This window comes from Euprymna scolopes, chromosome 18 (genome assembly GCF_053919585.1).
Source record: "Euprymna scolopes isolate OS-2025 chromosome 18, ASM5391958v1, whole genome shotgun sequence".
Lineage (NCBI taxonomy): Eukaryota > Metazoa > Mollusca > Cephalopoda > Sepiida > Sepiolidae > Euprymna > Euprymna scolopes.
In genome coordinates this window covers 124,775,568-124,791,862 of record NC_136499.1, presented here as the reverse complement: position 1 = coordinate 124,791,862, position 16,295 = coordinate 124,775,568, and the positions used below count along the sequence as shown (strand labels likewise).

Below are 16,295 nucleotides of genomic sequence, written 5' to 3'. Positions count from 1 at the left end.
CTGTTCAACTTTACTTATATTCGGGAGTTCAAATTATGCAAGCAGTTGAAGAGTCATATTCCATACTTATGATTCCATTAGTATAAAAACATGTTGATAATAATACAAACATAATATTGATTGTTAAATAATATATAAAGATAAGTGTTGGAAGGAGATAACAGATATGTTATAAGTTTAGTCATGCTGATGACAAGTGATACTTAGAAACGTGCATAACATATGCACATAAAAACATTTAACAGATATTTGAAAAAAAAACAAAAAAAAACATTTAAATATTTAATAAAAAAAATATCCTTTTGATGGATCTTCCTTATCGAATTGATAATTAAACCTAGATGCACCAGTATATACTTTGGTATATTTGTAGATATTTTTCCTTTTTTTTGCGTGTGTGTGTATTATATATATATATATATATATATATATATATATATATATATATATATCGCAGTTAATGGTAGCCGAATGGATTAGGTTCTTGTTAATACAGCCAGGAATCTATCGACTGGTGTTAATCGTGACACTGATGATTCCCAAAAGGATGAAACACTAGTGTCTGTGGGTATTTAATAATTACTATAGTGTATATATATATATATATATATATATATTTATATATATATTTTTTTTTTTTTCAAGAAATATGGAGCAGAAAGAGAATTCTAAAGACTAGCGGTTCAAGGAAAGCTTAATATATGAGCTTTATAAAATGTATATATACACACACACACGTATGCGTGTGTGTGTGTGTGTGTGTGTATATATTAGAAAGACTACGTTAAGCTTTTCTCGAACTGCTAGGCTTTGAAATTCCCTCCCTGCTTCATGTTTCTTAAACATGTAAGCATGCGGAAATTAAATGTAATGTGAACAAACACCTCGTTGCACAACTCCCCATTTAGGATGCCTCTATAACTGGCTCCTAACTCACATTAGACTCTTACGTCTCAGTGACAATGTGCCTTGTTTGGGATGCATAAATATTGCGCGATAAAAAATATACTTTTAAAAAAAACCTTAGGGAAACTAACGTTGATTAACTCAGATTTTGTATAATAATAGGTGTTCGTGTTCGCAACTACTTTAACTGCTATTTCGAATGAAGAAGAAGGTCATAAAATTTATTGATTTGGGAAGAAACAGAATGGAAATGAATAAATAAAAAGGCGATGTGTGGAGGGGAAAAAAAAAAAAAAAAATGGAAGGCTGTTATCACGTTCGGCTCCGTGGGATTGCTGACACTCGCCAAGCAGGCAAGCGGCAAAGCCTGAAACTTGTTACTTTTGTTTTTATTGACACGATTAATAGAGCGGTGCGAACAAGAACAGATCGATACGACAAAATCGAGGGGAGGATGGGGGGGGGGACACTCCGTTACTGAATGAAGCTTTTTTGTAGCAAGTTAAACACCTGTCTTCAGTCGGGGTGGAGGAGGTGAAGGGACAATCAGAATACCGAGGCGAGGCGCTGCTATTTTATATTTATATATATATATATATATATATATATATATATATATATATATATATATATATATATTTCACTTACAATACAATTAATTAAAATAAATGAAACGGATGAGAATTATGGGATATAATTAATCGGATTGACCCCAAATATGACTCATTGATAATAATGACTACCCCCGTCCTCCTCCTACATCACTTGTGAAGAGGACCGTGATCATGCAATTGTTCTGTGGTTTTAGAGGTAGCTCGTCAGTCTGATCCCCTGCACGTGGAACACCTGTGAGATGATTCTGTGGCAGTAGTACAGACTCCGCTTTCTTGTTTAATTGTATGAGGTGCCTTCAATAAGTTTCCAGACTTTTTTGTACACGCATTTAAAATTGTTGTAGACTCTTGAAAATTCAGTATGTTATTGCTATACACTTTATGAGATGACTGACCAATTTTTATGATTTCACGCACAAATGAACAGCTACAGCAGGAATAGGAATACAGTCCAATAAATCCCGATTATTATAGCTGGTGAATTTAAAAGGACAATTTAGAATAACGATATGCCATAAAATTCTGTTTTAAACAAACGTATAGAATGCTTCAGACTGCTTTTGGACCATCTTGTATGAAAAGAGCACCAGTTTTTGAGTGGCATAAGAGATTCAAGGAAGGCAGGGAGCCTGTGAGGGATGATAAGGTGTGGGAGGAGTAATGAAGAAAAAACACCAGAGTTGATTGGCCAAATAAAGAATTTCATGGATAAGGACCGTCGTGTGTCTATAGAGACAATAACTGCAGTTTGATGTCAGTGTGGGAACTGAACGATTTTTTGTGAGGAACTGAAGATGCAGAAGATTTACGCAATGTTTGTTCCAAGGGTGCTTAAAGATCAGAAAGAAATTTGACCAAAATGGACATCCAGACAGTTCCTTGCCCTCCTTATAGTCCAGACCTTGTTCTTTGTGACTTTTGGTTATTCCTTAAGCTTAAGGAAAACCTTAGAGGCTGTCGTTATGAGACAATTGATAAAAAGAAAGAGGCTGTAACGAGAGTCATTAATACGTTTACACAAGAGGATCTCCATAGGACCTTCCAGAATTGTTGGAACTCTACAAGTGCATTGCAGCCGAAGGAGATTACTTCATGTGTGTACTATTAATAAAAATGTCGGCACAAAAAAAGTCTGAAAACTTATTTAAAGTACCTCACATGTTTCCACTTGCATGCTTCAATATGTGCAGATTTAGCAGCCATGGTGCCTTGCGTTACACCAGGAGCAGCTGTCTTGGGCTAGGTTTTCTGACAAGTAGGAATACAAACCAAACTGTTTGAGGGACACCTTCAAGCTGTCCTTGGACAGTTTACACTGTCTTTTTATGGTTCTGTCTTCTTTGCACAGCGGACGACACTACCATCTATAACAAATCAAAGGCCGTAAATGACCAAAATCTCTGATTCTCTCTCCTCTAATCTTGAGCACATGATGCAGTGGGGAAAGAGGTGGCTGGTTAATTTTAATGCATCTAAAACCAAGAATCTATCTTTACATCACCAATGCTCTGATCACTGTCTGGCATCAATTGTTTTGGAGAGGCCTCATGTTTTGATAAGCGTCTGGGTCTGACCTTTACTCCTGATCTGAAATGGAACATGCATAATCCTGATAGGTACTTATACAAAGAATGACCAGCTTCTTTGTGGATCTTGCGACGGCATATTCTGATAGCTTACGTAAACCGCCGGAATATGGCGACGGCTGATCAAATTTTAAAACGCTTGAACAAGAAAACATCATAATAGAAAAAAAATATCGTATAGTAATTTCTATGACGAAAATGGAAATAGAATTTTTAAAAAACCTACCGTAAGTTTCATGAATAAATATTTATTTTTTGTAAACTAATGTGACGCATTAAAACTTTATTTTTTATAATTTTGTGTAAGAAATTTTACTGTTTTCATTTTGATACGAATAATTATTTTATCTGTTGCCAAAGTCAATGGAAAAATGGTGAGATCATTCTACCGCTCCAGTACATATCTCACTGCTGCTGCAATGCTCTATCTGTATAAGAGCCTAATACGTCCAAGGATGAAGTACTGTTACGACATCTGAGCATGAGCTCCTAAATGCATCTTATCCTACCTTGAGAGTTCAACATAGATTTTGTAGTGGGGGGGGATGCACTTTTATCTTACCTGCAACCATTTTCCCCACAGAACAGACATTGCGAGTCTGTCTCTATTTTATCATTATTTTCATGGCAAGTGCTCGTCTGAGCTTTAATCTATGCCCTCACCTCACCAAACTTACAAAAAGAGCACTTATCTAGCTGAAACCACTATCAATAATTTCCCCCACTCTTTATCTGTGCCTAAACCCAAACGTAGATTCTATGAACAAAGCTACTTTCTTAGAACTGCACGCCTATGGAACTGTTCCGTTTTCCTGCTTTCCAGCTGACTTCAATATGGTCGTCTTCAAGTCCAATATGAATAAGTTCTTGATGAGCCATCCCCTTAAGTAATCCAAATTTCCTCTAACGATTACGATGTTTTCCCATTGAGTACCATACACTTATTAACCCTTATCCTCGAGTGGCATCTGGGCCTTGATAAATGGTGACGCTGTTTTGGGAGTCCTGAATCTGATATGCAGCATATCACCCACCCAACGAACCTGACACTGCTGCAACATGGTGTGTACTGACAGGAAAATTGATCGGACTAAGTCATATGAGACTATGATGATACCGAATATATATTTCTTAAAATTATCACTTTAAAAGGAACAGACACTCATATTGTAGCTCATTCTCAAAATGTTAGGCTTTTATTGCCGACACCTTTTGGTAATTGGTAACAGTTGTTTCGGCCCAATGTTGGCATATAAGTTTTATAACAGTAACTTAATTATACTTTTACACAACTGGGCAAGCTCATCATCACATGGAAAAAAAAAAATTTCCAAAGTTTTCTCATCCTACGAACAGGTATTCACTTTTTTAATCCACAACATGTCATGCATCAAACAAATATCAACATCTTATAATAAAATATACTTGCATTTTACATCCCCCTAATATACCGTATGAGTAGCGACTTTTCTTTATAGCCTTAGTATCGCACCACGAACTTCGTATTATTTGTTCATATGTAACTACTATCTCAAGTAGTATAAATTGCATCTAGACTGAATGTTTTTGACTCCTAATGGGGGTATGAGACGAATGGATTCGCCAATCATTTTTATAACCAACGGCTGTGCTAAACAACCAATCAAAACGTCCCAAAATTTTAAAAATTGTCGAATTTTGGATTCAATCAGTTCGCCGTTTACTACGTCACGGACCGCATTTAATTCTTGGCCGCCATCTTGGTTACTGATCTGAACTACGCCGCCATCTTTGTTCAATACAATGTCTCAAAACTTTATATTTAGATGTATATAACAGTAGCTGCCTTTTAACTGCCATTTTTATTTATTTTTTTTTTTACAATTAGATGTTTGTTTATACAGTACTACAAATCAGCCAGCTCCAGAAAAGCCCCTTGCAACATTTCATATCTAATAAAGTTTTTTTTTTTTTTCTTTTTTTAAACAAATTATTGTACCTCCTGTTGCGATGCAATACTCGGCTTGGAAGTTTTTATCAATTTTTTTTTCTTTTTATTAAACCTTTCTTTGTTTAGTTATATAAGTGTAATAATGATGGCACGGTTCGGTCACTCAGCTAAGAGTGTCAATAAAGGTCTATAGCAGCATTTCATGAAGAGAAATATTTTATCAAAGAAATTATTGTATCTCCTTCGTGATATAAAAAAAAAAAAAAAAAAAAAAAAAATCATGTATTGGATTTTGATCAACATTGAAATAAGGATTCTAGAAATAAGGTTTATGTTGTGGCCCTGGAAGGGTCACTAAGGAAAACAAACACAGAAAGGAGTTAGAAAAGGTAAAATATATTGAAACAATATGGCGTGATCATATTGACACACCGATCTTTGATAGATCGCCAAAGTTGAGCAACATTGAGCCTGGTTAGCACCAGATGGGTGACCATTTGGGAATTCTTGGCACTGTATGTACTCTCAGCTTATCTTCGCATTGTTTCCAGTCGTCCTGAACATTATATACATATACATGTATGTATGTATGTAGACTTGTTTGGTGAGGAGGGCGGCTAGTCTCCCTGAAGGATTAACAAGACCTTCCAAAGGGCGAATGAACTCTTTTCTGGGTCAACGGCCAACTAGCACCGTGTATATTTGTGTTTGTGTATATGTGTATTGGGGTGGAGAGGGCTCCCGTAAACCGTGGTGAAGGCAACCTTTCTAGGAGAAGCAAATCTTTGATTTAAAAAACCATAAAGCGGAAGACCAGTACCCGCATTAAGCTGGTCTGCAGTTTAATTTGTTGCTGGCTATCTTGCTCTTGCTTGTTGCTGGATCTCAACATTTTGAACCGAGAGAGAGACTTAGCTGTCGTACAAAGCTAAGACTCTGTAACATCATCTTTGTATAGATACTCCCTCAGGCATTTGGGCTCATGAATTTTAAATGTCTGAGGGAGTGGCACTCGTCTGACAAGACGTTGCAATCATCATCATGTATGTATGTATATATGTACTCTCCATTTGTCACTGGTATTTAAGAATGTCCACTCAGAAGAGGTGTGGTTGGAGGTTGCACACCTCTTGTCACAAAAGTTTCATGCGCAGGCATCCTTATAATGAGTGTCCAGTCACAGACAGGACAAGAGGAGCCTTTACCTTTATATTGAGACAAAACAGTATTATACAATAATGATTATAATAATCTTATATACAAATTGCAACCGTCATAGTAAGTACCGCCAAGCTGGCAGACTCAGTTAATTTATACCGTTTAGATGAATTCATATCCCCCCTCTCTCTCAGTTCGTTTAGAGGTTCTGTTATGATTCTAAGAATAAAGTCCTTTGTGGGGATTATTGTATTGATACGTTGCCAACCGGTATCTATTGTAATTAAATTTCCTGGAGGATTATTTTCGCTTGTTAAAAGGTTTTTCCTTTCCTCCATTTTTTTTTTTTTTTTTTTTTTTTTTTTTTTTTAAATCAGAGAGATTAAATTTTAATTCGAATTGAAAAAGCTTGAATAACAAGAATTCTTCCCATATAATTCCACAATGGGATTCTTATAATGGCAAAGAATTTTCTTTAAGGTGTTGCAACCTTTCAAGATTATCTCTGAGTAGCGAACTTTGCACGATTTCTGATTACATTTTGGTTTCGTGTATAAAGTGTTGTGGCCCGGAAGTGTCACTAATAAAGACACGGACACAGAAATGGGTTAAATCAAGCCATTTGTTGGTTGTTTTTGTTTTATGGTATATCAACCCTTTTCAGGTTATTTAATGCCAAATCCAGTTATTTTGAAGAATAATTTTTTAATAGAGTAGATTTGTTTTTTTGAAGTCGCTTTCTATTTAACCCATAGTTGGGACCCTAACAGGTACTACTAGTCCGGGTCAGAGTGGACCTGGGAGCAATGGCAATTAATTGTTAAAACAAGCCATTTGTATCGCACACAATACAGAATATACAGAGAACAACAGTCATAGCACTTGACACCAAGATGGCTTACTACAAAGTATATACTTACCAACACAGAGTTGATACCTCTCGGTCTTTTTATACAGTTCGGAAGAGTTCATATCTAGTGCATAGGGGAATACTCTAAACAGTTTAGTATCATTATATCTTGATTTTAATATTCGTAGGGGGGAGGCACAATTCATGCAAAACTGTCCTTTTTGGGAAATTAATTTTACCCCTCATACAGGTATTCTAGTATATACAGCATGTCCCAAACTGGACCATTTATTTTAAAACATAAATTAGCATCAAAATAGATGGTTAATTTTGGACACTGCATTATATCCAGATACATTAATTTGAAATCTTAATTTTAAATAAACATTTAAACACTTTTAGAAGTTTGAAACAATGCAGGTCAGTAAAAAATAAATTTTCTTGCGTAACAGTTATTTGTATTATACGTTTTTTTGTTGTTTTTTTTAAACCAGATTTATGCTACATGTTTATTCTTTTGCTTTATCTGGACTTAAATGGCAAAACAAATATTTATTTTTGTGTCAGCAATTAGTTATATATTCTTGTTTCTTGTTCAATAAATTTGGTTTTTGAATTCTATGGTTTGATAATTAATCTCAGTTTCTATTATTTATGCTGTAAAACTAAGATAATTTGAAGAGTTCACAGTTAATATTAAAGCTGATATTTTTACTTTTTATTCCAAAACATTTAGACAGCATGTTGCTATTTCTGTATTTTTCACTCCGGAAGGTCATGGTGATTATACCTTCACTTGAAATTATTGCCCGTGATATATGTATATGTTTCTTCTGTTAAAAGGGGGTTGTAGAGTACAATATTGATTACCCATACATTGGATTGTGAAGTCGATTTTGTTCAACTTAAAAAATATATTTTGTAGTCCATTTCTTCTGTTTCTTTTTAAAATTCTTAATGTTTTTGCTAGCGTTTTAATTTTGCATGAAAAATTAGTGCATTTATATGAATTTCAACAACTTTAGATTTATGTGGATATCATTTCAAAATCATTTGAAAATCTAATTTCTTATAAAGGTCCATTTATCCATTAACTTGTATTCAAACTCCACAGGCCCTGTCGGTGGGGCATTAGAATACGCCGACTGCCTCCCCTGCAGAGGGTAAAAGTCCCTCAATGGGGGTCCTGGATATGACCTTAAACTATATCCAGTGGTGAGGCTCCAGCTTGTGGGCTTTGGAGAGTGGAGCCACCCTTTAATTACCATTGCTCCCAGGTCCACTCTGACTCGGAGTGGTAGTACCTGTTAGGGTCCCAACTATGGGTTAAATAGAAACCGACGTGAAAACAACAAATATATTCTATTAAAAAATTTTCAAAATCTTTGGATTCGGCATTAAATAACCCGAAAAGGGTTGATATGCTGTAAAACAAAAACAACCAACCAACCAAACAAAATCAAACTCCACAGGAAACACGAATTGGTTTTATTTTGTTTTATGATATTAATCCTTTGCAGATTATTTAACCTTGTGCTAGTCACGTAGGTGTTCCAAACATGGTTAGTCCCATGGAGTGTAAATACACTCCAATACAAAAATGTTTGTCATTTTGTATAATATAATTATCCTCAGTTTCTGACTGGGATAACATCAGAGATGCCCTAGGAGGAAATATCTTTTTCTCTTCTACAGAGATCCTCAGATGCCAGAAAGCCTTCTACTCTAATAGTTTCTTCTCCAGAACTGCTAGACTTTAGAATTCGCTTCTGGGTTCCTGCTTTCCCGACTGTACTGACATGCAGAAGTTTAAGTGTAATATAAATAGACATCTTGCTACCCAACAACCTACATAGTATCCCTGCAGTTTACGTCTCAAATAGTAGCCCCCTACATCATAATGTCACTGTGCCTTATTTGGAATTAAAATGTTGGTTCAGGATATACCTACAATCCCTGTTGAACAGTTTGAATCACTTGTATCTTATTGTTGATATTAATATAAAATAATACAATAAAATTATGAAATTAAAGAAAAATTAAGATATTACATTGGCTAAGCTCATAGTTACAAGACTGAAAGAGTAATAAATTGTAAATAAAATAATAATCCTATCAAAACTTATGATAAAGAAAATACCAAAACATTAATTCCATATTATTATTATATTACAGAATAACCTAATGATACATATTATATTACAGAATATACATATATATTACAGAATATACATATATATTACAGAATATACATATATATTACAGAATATACATATATATTACAGAATATACATATATATTACAGAATATACATATATATTACAGAATATACATATATATTACAGAATATACATATATATTACAGAATATACATATATATTACAGAATATACATATATATTACAGAATATACATATATATTACAGAATATACATATATATTACAGAATATACATATATTACAGAATAACCTAATGATACATAATATGCGCTTATATCTACAAATTTTGAGTGAGTTTTGCAAAAGGAAAAACAAAATGTGTGCATTTTAGGTAACATGAATTAGAATACACAGAAGATAGTGCCAAGTCTGCTGCAAAGTTGGACAACGACTACTTACCAGAGAATGATTCATATCAGCCATCATTTTCCGCATATTGTTGAAGATGTCGTTGAAACCAAAAAAGTCTTCATTTAATCCAAAGGAGACAAGATCATTCTTACGGTTTGTGCGTTCACAGCTTTGCGCTCTCTGCCTGTCTCGGCCACTGACACGAGGGGAGCTGAAACCAAAGTCCATCATACGCATAGGAGAACTCTTAGGGAATCTGAAAAAGAAATGAAAAAATATCATAGACTATAATATCGTCTTTCTCTGGAAATTTATGTTTAAACGTAACTTTTTGGTTATTTTGTTTCAAGTCGCATCAACCAGTTTCGGTTTATTTAATGTTAAATCCCGTAATTTTGGAGAAATGTTGTTTCAAGTTGTTTATATCTTAAAATATTTATTTTTGGCATTTGGTTTGGTTGTTTTGTAGAGAAAAATTGTTTTTGTTTTTGACTTAGTTGAATTTTGCAAAGGGAAAGAAAAAAACAGATTAATGTTTGGTGCATTTAAGTCGGGAAGTCAATATCATCAGACAGCCTGATTTTGTAGAATCATAGAAAAAGAAAAGAAAGCAACATCTACAGAGACGGAAGGGAGGCGAAGCAAAATAAGAAAAAACGTGATTTGGAAGGGGAAGAGAGAAAAAAAAAAGAAAAATAAAGGGATGGAGAGGAAGAAAGAGGAAGCGGGCCAAATGGGGGGGGGGAATAGCAAAACTAGTGATTTCGCTTTTTCATAAAAAATAATAGAATTTTATCTTTTCTAGATTACAAAAAAATCTAGAACTTAAATCCTTGACATAATACCCATAAGTCTTCCTCAAAAACGAGGTAGAAACTATTCTTAATGATTAAGGAAAAAGAGAAGGATGTTATCAGCTTAACTACGTGTAACATTATTGATACAAACTTAACCACAAATCGAAAATTCCTTTTTCTTACTTTATCTAACCTGAAGTAGACAATTCCGTTTTAAATATTTTAACCCCCCCCCCACATCTAATATTATATTAAGGACACAGCTGGCATTTAAAAAATTTTAGAAACACCCACTTCTATCGAAATTAATGCATGCTGGGTTGGTTTCTTGCACTAAGGGTGATATCAAAACGTCTTATTTCAAATTAATTAAAATTTACACAATAGAAACATCCTATCTAATATATATATATATATATATATATATATATATATATATATACACTTCAGAATAATTTTATTTAACAATCAGTTGGTATGGAAACCTGTGATTATAAGATTTACAAAATATTACTGGCAGTAATATTCTAGAAGTATTATCCCATCTAAATAAGAATTGGTCGATATACAAGATAGAGCAAATAAATTAATTGTAGTGATTCAATGAACTTCCAAAAAAAAAAACTTTTTGAAATGAAGTGTTTGAGTTTCATATCAAAGATTTTTATTATTCTAAGAATAATTTAGAAATTTAATCTCCTTAACCTATAAGGGTTTCGGTGTCTACCATCTCAGAGGAGAAAATATTAGCAAATATTTATAAGAGGTATGTACCCTATTTGCTAAAGTCAGTGAGACATAGAAAGTCAAAGTCCGAATAAATTAATCAGAAGTCAAGTAGCAAGAGGATTTGAAGAAAAGGATATGAAAATTGTAGATCCAGATTGCGTGGTAAAATCCATGGTGAACTGCTAGTATATACACTAGCAGTTCAGCCCGGCTTTGCTCGGGCCCTATGTACTGTTCATAACTTTATGTGCATATGTATATATTAAAAAGTGTGTATATGTATATAATAAAAAGTGTGCATATGTACGGTAATGCCTTTCTATATAATAGGCTTCCTTAACTACTATAGAGAAAAGTTAGAGACTGCAGAAGAAAAAAAATTTTAAACTTTGACCCTAATTATGACCCCTTAGCATTTGTTTTGGGCTCAAATCAAATTATAAACATAGATCCATGTCCAAGTAACCTATATCTGAAATTTCAAGTGTTTAGACCCAAAATTGTCGGAGGAGTTTGGTAGAGCTTTCAAAGGTAAAATCATTGAACTTTGACCCCTTAACAGTCAAATTTCTTGCCGAAATCCGATTAAAAAGATTTTCCCAAATCTCAATACCCCGTATATCAAATTCCGAGTCTATAGACCAAAAATAAAAATTGACAGAGTTATTTGATAGGGAAATGTACAGACATTTTCACTTACACACACACACACACACCATCATTCTCAGTTGTAAAATTAACTAATCTCCACATTTCTGCACAAAAAGATATTTTTATTATGAAATGAATCAAATGAAACTGACACTAACCCTTATGTGAGTTTAACTGGCTTCCTCCGACGGAGGAAGTTCCATGATAGTATGAAGTTCACATACGTTACGGCAGGTGACGATGTTAGGCTTTTGCAACTCTTGCAAGGAGTTGTTAACGTCTCCTTATATACGGTGGCTGATTATCCCAAACCGGTCAACCATCTGGTATTCCCAAACCGGTCAACCATCTGGTATTCCCAAACCGGTCAACCATCTGGTATTCCCAAACCGGTCAACCATCTGGTATTCCCAAACCGGTCAACCATCTGACACTGACCAGGCTCGACGTTGCTTCGGTGACTTAGTGAGAACCGGTGTGTCAATGTGATTATGCAGTATTAATTAGCAAACATAACTTCTATCCTTATCTTTCCCTCCTCTCCCTTCCCACCTCTTCTTCAAGATATCTTTAAAATCAGAGTTACTTGCCTTCATATGGCAACATTAGATGGTATAAATGACTATTTGAGCCAAAAATAAGAAACTTTTTCCATAATTTTAGATATTATACATCCAGGATTACGCCGATTAAAAATACCAATTTTGTTGTGGTTCGTTTTGTGTTTTTCAAGTTTTAGCTGGATATACAAACAAATATTTGCCCTCTATATAATAAATTATTATCTATATAATAAATTATTGTTCACATAAATTACAGACTAAACATAGTAACATGAGGTTCAGAGCTGGGAACAGGAATTGTTTGGATTGGTAACTTTTTTACCCAGACGACACCTGGTTAGTGTCTCGTTAGTAATAAAAAAATTTTAGTCACGTAGTCGCACGACAGACAAAGACACACGCTAAGTGGTCACACGGGTTTATTAATAAAGAAAAGCAAATGAGAATTTAAGAAAAATGGGTTTTAGAAAAATGTTCTAAATTGAGTCAGGTTGAGACGCGTCGAGTAAAATAATGAACGGCTTCATTTATTTCTAAATTCGTCGTCTACTGAAATTCGTTTGGACTTGAAAATGATTAAAAGGTTTTAAAGCGATTGTTCGGCCGACTGCTGCTGCTGGTTTTACTGGATATGCAAATGAGGGAGACGTTTTTAGTTTACTTGTACAGGAGTAATTACGATTGACTTAGAGTTCCGCCATGAATAACATTGTCACAAAATTATAAAACTGAAATGGTCAAAGTGAGAAAATTTAAGTCCTGGACTACAAAATAAAGAATTTCATTTTTTTTTTTTTACTATTATTAAAATGGAATTAAAGACCTCATCTATTATATAGGACAATTGTTTTTATTTTTATTAAGAATTAAAAAAAATATCAAGAAAATTTATGTTACTTGAAGATGTAACATTCTAAAAATTACGTAAATTGATCAAATTTTTTTTTTTTTTTACTAAGAAAATCTGAATTTACTATTTTCAGCGATTAAAACGTTTTTGAATACAAACAAAATCTGTAGTGAAATTGAATAGTCTTTGAATTTTGGCAAAATTTAAAGCGATATGGTTGCTTTCAACCTCCTCCTGGCTTCCTCTTTTTTTTTTTTTTAAAGAAAATCAAAACTTAATTTATGTAATTTTTGGAATATGACATCTTTGTTCCGTGGCGAGTACGTACAAAGATTTTTTTCTGTATTTTTGTTTTTTTTAGTTAAGTGTAATTCTAAATAAGCACTTTTTTTTTAAATTTAAATTTTACTTCAATTAGTTTTCAGAGATCAAGAGATTCTCTCCTGGAGTTAACACTTCATTTCAATACGATTTAATTTTATATCCGAAGGCCGTTTTAAGAAGTTTGGCTACTATTTGTATTTCGTTACAGCTCCACACAATATTGACCACACCACAGCGGTCGCAAGGAGTAGAAACAGTGAGTGCATGCTAACACTATGGAAATCCCTTGTCCTTTCAAGGCTGAACACTTGTGTCAGCTGAAGTCTCCTCAAAAAGTAACAAATCTGAAAAATCGGAGCTCCCTAGAGAACATTCACCAGCAAAATATGTGGAGTACTGGGAGAGGCTGAAGGAGCTGCAACTGTATTCCGATCGTGAATCAACATCTTGCTGCCCAACTCCCTACATAGTACTCCTGTAGCTCATGTCCCTGATAGTAGCCCCCTACATCAAAGTGGCGACGTGCTTTGTTTGGGGCGAAAATGTAATTAAAAAAAAATAATAATTTTTACTACAACGTCGAAGAAAACGATATATTATCTACATATGGATAGTTTTGGAAGGAAGGGTCCCAAACACAATAGTAAAAACAATCCACCAGCGGTGAGAGATGCTGTGCTGTATAAAAACCACACCTGGGACTACAGAGAGGATCAAGTCCTTCATCCGCCACAGCTTCACCTACAGTTGTACAAGAACATTCAACTGTATTCTAGCCGCAATAAGAAATGTAAGGAGAGTGTCGCCCAACACTTTCAAGAAACATCTGGACATCTAGCTGGAAAATACACCTGACCAGCCACTAACACCAGGCTACCCTAGTCCCAACCTCAATCCTCTAGTGGACTGGACTTCTGTATGAATTGGCCAGTCTGGGTGCAGTGGGGCTCCAGCTCAGATGTGCCAATCAATAACTGACGGATTAACACAAACAAAGCTTGGTCTACCAAGAATTGTGTCTAAGTATTGAAGATTTTTCATTGGGCCTTTTTCTCCTTCAATAATCATTATAATACGAGGGCTGTTCCATAAGTAATGCCTGCTAATTTTTATTCCATCCGAATGGGCCAGAAGAGGTTGCAAATTGCATTGTAATGATGACTATGTATTCATAATCTGAAAGTTTCATTTCTGTTCCAGATATTGAGGGTGCGAGACTAAGAAAACAACCCCTGTCATGGTCGTGCATCAGAAGCAGAGATGCGTAACTGAATTTCTGGCAAAAATGCATTAAGAATTGTAGCAATTATGTAGAAAAAGAAATTCTTGAGCACAAAAGATCATTAACTTCCTTTTATGGCTGTATTTCACTGCAGGTTGGTCTTCTAGGAATTGTGTCTTAATAGTTAAGATTTTTCATTAGGCTTGTTGCTCCTTCAATTACCATAATACGAGGGGCGTTCCAAAAGTAATGCCTCCTATTTTTATTGGCTTGAGGGTTGATAGCGCCAAACGTAAATCGCCCAGAACTCAACATAAGTGTTGAACAAACATAACCCTACGATGTTTCTGAATTTGAGATGAGGATTGGTTATTCATATTATTTAGATTCATCAGACTACTATTCTGATCTTGAGATTGATTTTTCACAACGTTTCGGTCGATGTAACCTCTGACCTTCAGGTGTTCCTTGTTGAATTCTAGAAGGTTTCTGTCGAACTGGAGAATTTGGACGAAATTTCAAGTAGAACCCTTTATTTACTTTACGGAGGTAGTATGTTCTTGTTCCGTCAGCCATGACTGGATAGAGGTTCTAAGTAATTCACAATTGTATTTTTCGGTCGCCCACACTGAAGATTGGACCTTCAACATTCAGGAGACTATCACTTTTTGCAATTGATTTTTCCAAGTACTCTAACCACTGCGCCACAATTGCGAATTATTTAGGATCTCTATAAAGTCATGCCTGACGGAACAAGAGTATGCTACTTCCGTGGAGTAAATGAAGGGTTCTGCTTGAAATTCCGTCTAAATTCCCGAGTTCAATAAGATACACCTGAAGAAGGTCAAAGGTTACATCAACCGAAACGTTAAAATCATACTCAAGATGAGAACGGTAGTTTTTTTTTTTTTTTTACATAGGCATCACCACATTATCAAGGCCAAGAGGCCACTCAAGGATAAGGGTTAAAGAGTGTACAGTAGAAATTGGACAATATAGTAATCATTAGTAATGAAAATTTGGTAAATTTGATAACTTATATGGAACGGCTCATCAAGAACTTATTTACATTAGACTTGAAGACAACCATATTGTAGTCAGCCGGAAAGCAGTTCGATGAATCCAGATAAGAACATAACCTTGTAGACAGAGACGCCATGTTCGGATTAGAGTTTGGTAATAAAACCACATAGAAAATCTTTTACTTATTTAACAAAAAAAAGAATAAATAAAAACTAAAATCACATTTTCAAGAATTTTAAAATCTTGAATTAAATTTTATTTTGCCATAACTTCAAACACACACACACACAAAAAAAAAAAACAATTTAAGCATTTTTCTAACCATTGTTCGTTAAATGGAACGGAAGTTTTGAAGTGTAAAAATCCTTGTGTTATTTCTAATTTGATTTTCATCACATTTGCACGAAACTTAATTTCTTTTCAGAGTTCATGTATATTGCTTTCATATAAACTGCAATTTTTTTTAAATGTAGTCTACAAGCTATGATAAATTATATCTAAAAAAATTTAGATCGAAAAGTA

At 34.3% G+C, this 16,295-nt stretch overlaps 1 protein-coding gene across 2 annotated transcripts in view; it reads right to left on the bottom strand.

Annotated features, from left to right (window-relative positions):
- LOC145297803 (myeloid leukemia factor 1-like) overlaps positions 1-16,295 on the bottom strand; it is a 131,737-nt gene that overhangs the window by 45,327 nt on the left and 70,115 nt on the right. For both annotated transcript variants that reach the window (XM_080144097.1, XM_080144096.1), the window contains exon 2: positions 9,663-9,870. In XM_080144097.1, the coding sequence (XP_080000223.1) occupies positions 9,663-9,870 (208 nt within the window). The remainder of the gene's footprint in view (positions 1-9,662; positions 9,871-16,295) is intronic.